The 7419-nt window shown below is 34.0% G+C and overlaps 1 protein-coding gene across 1 annotated transcript in view; it reads right to left on the bottom strand.

The window, feature by feature from the left end:
• RPS6KA6 (ribosomal protein S6 kinase A6) overlaps positions 1-7419 on the bottom strand; it is a 210545-nt gene that overhangs the window by 49470 nt on the left and 153656 nt on the right. Inside the window, exon 17 of the mRNA XM_040630311.1 lies at positions 5641-5799. Coding sequence (XP_040486245.1) covers positions 5641-5799 — 159 coding nt within the window. The remainder of the gene's footprint in view (positions 1-5640; positions 5800-7419) is intronic.

Genomic DNA, 7419 nt, shown 5'->3' with positions numbered 1-7419 from the left:
ATTTCATAAAAACCATCTATGTAAATCCTACAGCAAATATTCTTCTCATGGGGAAAAGTTGGAAGCCTTTCCCTTAAGATCAGGAACACGACGAGGATGCCCACTCTCGTCATTATTATTCAACATAGTTGTAGAAGTCCTTGTAACACCAATCAGACAACAAAAAGGGATAAAAGGTATCCAAATTGGCAAAGAGGAAGTCAAACTGTCTCTCTTCACAGATGACATGATACTCTATATGGAAGATTCAAAAGAATCCACCACCAAACTACTATAATTTATAGAGCAATTCGGTAATGTGGCAGGTTACAAAATCAATGCTCAGAAATCAGTTGCATTTCTATACATGAACAATGAGACTGAAGAAAGAGAAATTAGGGAATCCATTCCATTTACAATAGCACCAAAAATCATACGTTATCTTGGAATTAATTTAACTAGAGCCATGAAGGATCTATATTCTAGAAACTACAAATCACTCTTGAAAGACATTGAATAAGACACAAAAAAATGGAAAAATATTCCATGCTCATGGATCAGAAGAATTAACATAGTTAAAATGTCTATGCTACCCAGAGCAATCTACACTTTCAATGCCATCCGGATCCAAATACCAATGACATTTTTCAAAGAGCTGGAAGAAATATCCCTTAAATTTGTGTGGAACCAGAAAAGGCCCCGAATCGCCAAGGAATTGTTGAAAAGGAAAAACAAAGCTGGGGGCATCACGTTGCTGGAATTGAAGCTGTACTACAAAGCTGTGATCACAAAAACAGCATGGTACTGGCACAAAAACAGACACATAGACCAATGGAACGGAATAGACAACCGAGAAATGGACCCTCGACTCGTTGGGCAACTAATCTTTGACAAAGAAGGAAAAAACATCCAGTGGATAAAGACAGTATCTTCAATACATGGTGCTGGGAAAATAGGACAGCTACATGCAAAAGAATGAAACTTGACCACTCTCACACCATACACAAAGATAAACTCCAAATGGATAAAAGACCTCGATGTGAGACACGAATCCATCAGAATTCTAGAGGAGAACATAGGCAGCAACCTCTTTGACAACGGCCACAGCAACTTTTTTCATGACACATCTCCAAAGGCAAGAGAAACAAAAGAAAAAATGAACTTGTGGGACTTCATCAAGATAAAAAGCTTCCTCACAGTCAAGGAAAGAGTCCAAAAAACTAAGAGGCAGTCCACAGAAAGGGAGAAGATATTTGCAAATGACACTACAGATAAAAGACTGGTATCGAAGATCTACAAAGAACTTCTCAAACTCAATATGTGAGACAAAATAAAAAATCATAAAATGGGCAGAAGATATGAACAGAAACTTTTCCAATGATGACAGACAAATGGCTAACAGACACATGAAAAAATGTTCAAAATCATTAGTCATCAGGGAAATTCAAGTCAAAACCACACTAAGATACCACCTTTATGGCAGTTAGAATGGCAGAAATAGAAAAGGCAAGAAACAACAATTGTTGGAGAGGATATGGAGAAAGGGATCCCTCCTACATTGTTGGTGGGAATGCAAGTTGTACAGCCACTCTGGAAAACAGTCTGGAGGTCCCTTAAAAGTTAAAAATTGAGCTACCCTATGACCCAACCATTTGCACTACTCGGTATTTACCCCAAAGGTACAGATGTAGTGAACAGAAGGGCCATATGCACCCCAATGTTCATAGCAGCACTGTCCACAATAGCCAAATCATGGAAGGAACAGAGATGCCCTTCAACAGACAAATGGATTAAGAAGTTGTGGTCCATATATACAATGGAATATTACTCAGCTATCAGAAAGAACGAGTTCTCAACATTTGCTGCAACATGGACGGCACTGTAGGAGATAATGATAAGTGAAATAAGTCAAACAGAGAAAGACAATTGTCATATGATTTCTCTCATCTGTGGAACATAAGAACTAGGAAGATTGGTAGGGGAAGAAAGGGATAAAGAAAGGGGGGGTGATCAGAAGGGGGAATGAAGTATGAGAGACTATGGACTCTTGAGAAACAAACTGAGGGCTTCAGAGGGGAGGGGGCTGGGGTAATGGGATAGACTGGTGATGGGTAGCAAGGAGGGCATGTATTGCATGGTGCACTGGGTGTTATATGCAACTAATGAATCATCGAACTTTATATCAGAAACCATGGATGTACTGTGTGGTGACTAACATAATACAATAATAATAAAAAAAGACTGGTATCCAAGATCTACAAAGAACTTCTCCAATTCAATACACAAGAAACAAATAATCAAATCAAAAAATGGGCAGAAGATATGAACAGACACTTTACCAATGAAGACATACAAATTGCTAACAGACACATGAAAAAATGTTCACAATCATTAGGCATCAGGGAAATTCAAATCAAAACCACACTGAGATACCACCTTACTCCAGTTAGAATGGCAAAATTAGACAAGCAGGACACAACAAATGTTGGAGGATGTGGAGAAAGGGGATCCCTCCTACTTTGTTGGTGGGAATGCAAGTTGGTACAGCCACTTTGGAGTACAGTGTAGAAGTCGCTTAAGAAGGTAAAAATTGAGCTACCCTGCGATCCAGCCATTGCACTACTGGTTATTTACCCCAAAGATACAGACACAGTGATGAGAAGGGCCATATGCACCCCAATGTTCATAGCAGTATTGTCCACATTAGCTAAATCGTGGAAGGAGCTGAGATGCCCTTCAACAGATGACTGGATTAAGAAGATGTGGTCCATATATACAATGGAATATTACTCAGCCATCAAAAGGAATGGTTTCTCAACATTTGCTGCAACATGGACGGGACTGGAGGAGATAATGTTAGGTGAAATAAGTCAAGGAGCGAAAGTCAATTATCATATGGTTTCACTCATTTATGGAACATAAGAAGTAGGAAGATCGGTAGGAGAAGAAAGGGAAAAAGAAAGGGGGGTAAAGAGAAGGGGGAATGAACCACGAGAGACTATGGACTCTGGGAAACAAACTGAGGCCTTCAGAGCCGGGGGGAATGGGATAGGCAGGTGATGGGTATTAAGAAGGGCACGTATTGCATGGTGCCCTGGGTGTTATACGCGAGTAATGAATCATGGAACTTTACATCAAAAACTAGGGATGTACTGTATGGTGACTAACATAATATAATAAAAAATATTATTATTAAAAAAAAGAAAAACAGAAACAATGAGAACCAAATGAAATGCTAGAAAGGGAAAATATTGTGAAATTCTCTATGTGATGACTGTCCTAGTAATATTCCACTTCTTTTATTCTAGTTCTATCTTTAATCAGCATTTTAGTACACTCAAAGTTTTTAAAAGACGAGGACCATGTCTTACTTATGCTTGAATCTGCAACACATTTTACAATGCCTGGCATGTAGAAATACTCAATATATGTCTATCATTGATTTATTTAAATGATGTAAGAATCCAAAGGTTTCTAAAACAATAAAGAAAAAATAGTTATTTGATTTGTCTCAAAAATCCTGGTCACCCTTTTTTAGAGAGTGTTGATGAAGACAATCAAGGAATTAAATTACAATAGAATTACTCCTTCAGCAGTTTACAGTGTATTTTTCAAAATATTTAAAATATACTCTTAAAACACACACTAAGTACTGGCTTCTTTTTCTTAATTATAAGAAAGCCCCCTTTAGAATTTTCACTGTGCCAATTCCGAATTGTTTACTTTTAAATTGTTTTATAATGTGGCATATTTATATACATATATGTAGATAGATAGATAGATAGATATACTTCCATACCATAAATTTAAATTATTAGGATTTTTCACCTCTAAATTGTTCTACTAGATTTGAGTTACAAGCTAAATTGCCAGATTTTTTTTCAATTTTTTAAAAATTATGTTAGTCACCATAGAGTACATCCCTAGTTTTTGATGTAAATTTCCATGATTCATTACTTGCGTATAACACCCAGTGCACCATGCAGTATGTTCCCTCCTGGTGATGGGTATTAAGGAGGGAATTTTTAAATTTTTTATAGTTAAGTGATTACATATGTACTATTACAACTGATTCAAACTTTAAATTATTTGTGACTTTGTTTCCTTGTATAGTTGTATATAATAAAAGTTGACCTTTTTTCATAACTTAATTCATTTGTTCTCTTCATAAAGACATAGGAAATGAAATAACAGGCCTGCTCCTCCACCAAAAATTTTAATATATTAATATTTCAAATGCTTAGAATCCAAATTTGTTATTTTATTTGGAGTAGGGGTTGGCAAGGGTCAAGATATACAGTCTTCTGGGTATTTTTCCAAAGAAGACACACAGATGGCCAATATACACATGTAAAGATGTTCAGTATCACTCATCATCAGGAAAATGTAAATCAGCACAATGAGATGTCACCTTACAACTATCAGAATGCCTAGAATCAAAAAGGCAAGAAATAACAGGTGCTAGCAAGGATGTGGAAAAAAGGAACCTTAGAGCACTGTTGATAGGAATGTAACCTGGTATAGCCACTGTGGAAAACAGTATGTAGGCTCCTCAAAAAATTAAAAATAGAAATACCATGCCATCTAATAACTTCACTACTGGATATTTGCCCAAAGAAAACAAAACACTAATTGAAAAATACATAGGCACCCCTATGTTTATTGAAGCATTATTTACAATAGCCAAGATATGGAAGCAACTTAAGTGTCCGTCCATAGAAGAATGGATAAAGACGATGGGATGTGTGTGTGTGTGTGTGTGTGTGTGTGTGTGTGTGTGTGTAATGGGATATTATTGAACAGCCATAAAAAAATTGAGATATTGCCATGTTCAACAACATGGGTGGACCTAGAGGGTATTATGCTAAGAGAAGTAAGTCAGACTGGGAAAGACGAATACCATATAATTTTACTTTCACATGAAATCTAAAAAACAAGTGAATAACAAATAAACAAAAAGCAGAATCAGACCTATAAATACAGAAACAAAATGATGGTTTCCAGAGGAGAGTGGATGGAGGTATGGGCAAAACGGGTGAAGGGGAGTGGGAGATACAGGCTTCCAGGTATGGAATGAGTAAGTTATGGGAATAAAAAGTATGGTATAGGGAATACAGTCACTGGTAATGTAATAGCACTGTATGGTGACAGATGGTAGCTACATCTGTTGTGGCGAGTACAGCATAATGTATAGAGTTGTTGAATCACTATGTTGTACACTTGAAACTAATGTAACATAGTGTGTCAACTATACCCCCCAAAAAAGATATACAGTCCTTTTACTGCCAGAAATTTGTATGTTAGATACAGCATAATTTGAATAATATTCACAACATATCCTTGGATAATTATTTTGTTTGATTTTTAAGTTTGATTAGGTTTAATAATTTCAAAGTCAAGGTTAGATATATTTATATAATTCAAACCACTTTAAAACTAGTATGTTCTTAAATCAGGGCAACAGGAAGAGTGAAGAGAATTAATAAAATATTACCCAATTTCCTAAATCTATAACTTTCACTATATTATGAATTTTATTAGGATATTCTCTATAGAAATACATGTTATGGGAAAATTCATTTTGAGTGGCATCTCCTAGATATAATTTTATAAAGATATATAAGTCCCAAAATTGAAGGGGAGAATATAACTACAACTTACTCCTTGACAATGAAGATAGTCAACTGTCTTAGTTATTACAATCAGTACATCACTAGCTTCCCGTTCTGAGAAACATTTTTTTTTGAGAATACGGTCAAGTAGTTCTCCTCCTTTCATCAAATCCGTAACAAGGTAAACATATCTACCATCGTCATAAACCTAAAAAAAAAAATTATTATTTATAATTATAATTCTGAAATTTTGACATTATGTTTACTTTCCTTTTCTAGTTAACCTCTATTGTTAAAAAAAAGCACATTGATCCCTTACTGTTAATATAGTACAGGCTACACTGAAGATTAAAATGGCTAAACAACCTCCTACACAGTCTTGAGGCCATGTTAAATATATAATTGTATTAACTTTTGAAGTTGTACATTACACTTCATCAAATGATATATGTGGAACAATAGAACTCTGTGTCTCTCAAATAGCATCTATCTCATTTTTTATTATATTATAGCCACTTCTCTTCCCTACTATAGTAAGTTTCCTTCTTGCAGTAAATATATTTTTTATAAATATCCTCACAGTCCATTATCTGATATGGTATCTTAAATATCTGTTGAATTCAAATATTATATTAAGGAGAATAAGTAAGAAAAAATATGTGTACCCTTTCATTCAGGGCATGTGAGATGTTTGTGTACACAGATGTGTGTGTGTGTGTGTATGTGTGTATATCTATATCTATAAAGACTGCTTAAAGATTACAAATCAAAATGCATAATACTATTTCACTCAAGGAACAATCCATAATGCTATAGCCATTTGCTATATAAGCAAGAAAGTAAAATATTTTAGAATTTGGCAGATTCTAAATCTCTTATATCTTCTATATTTATAGTACTACAGGATAATAAATGGTACAGTTATAATGTTGATTAGTTGACCAGTCAGAATATATTCAAGCCATCAGGATACTGTCATTTAGCAACCACTGTAGTTCCTTTTTGATGTGGTATAAGAAGGGTAGAAGTACAGAATCACAGGGGGGAAAAAAGAATTGAAGTGGCTAATTTAAGATTTTTTAGATTTTGTAGCTTAAAAGTAGAATATACCATAAACATGAAAAGTTTCAAAAAGAAAATAAAGTGTCAAGCCATAACTTCATTAGCTTAGCTGATATAGATTTTGAATACCTACATCCTTTAAAGTAATAATGTTAGGGTGCTGTCCATAGCGCATCAAAATCTCAATTTCTTCTGAGGGGTCTCTCTTACTTTTGTCAATGATCTAAGAAATAAGTCAAGAAAAATTTCAGAGAAAACCAAATTATTTTCTTTGTGTAAAAATGAATGAAATATTTTCAATTTGGTTATATTTTAAGCAAATACTTAAAACTCAAGAGTGATGCTTGTTTCATATTATTTTAACATTTAAAAATTTCCTATAACTGAAACTTAATAAAAAAAAAGAACACTTTCCTTAACATTATATTCCACTTAACTGAAATTATACCAACAGATAATGTAATCCAAATGTAACAGTAATTGTCACAATTGCATAATCATAACATACTATTTTACAATAAAACTATTTAAAACAAGACATTCATGAAATATACCATTCCTCCAAAATAAAGTCTTAGAAAGAAATTCAAATGAAAATATTCAGTCTTAAGACTTTTCCCCCATCTATGATGAGTACTGGGTGTTATATGCAAGTGAAGAATCACTAAGTTCTACACCTAAAACAATTTTTACCATATATGTTAACTAACTAGAATTTAATATATAAAATTTAATATATATAAAATTTAATATATATATATATATA

The sequence above is a fragment of the Ursus maritimus genome (assembly GCF_017311325.1).
Source record: "Ursus maritimus isolate PB19 chromosome X unlocalized genomic scaffold, ASM1731132v1 scaffold_X1, whole genome shotgun sequence".
Lineage (NCBI taxonomy): Eukaryota > Metazoa > Chordata > Mammalia > Carnivora > Ursidae > Ursus > Ursus maritimus.
This window is presented reverse-complemented; position numbering and strand designations above follow the sequence as displayed.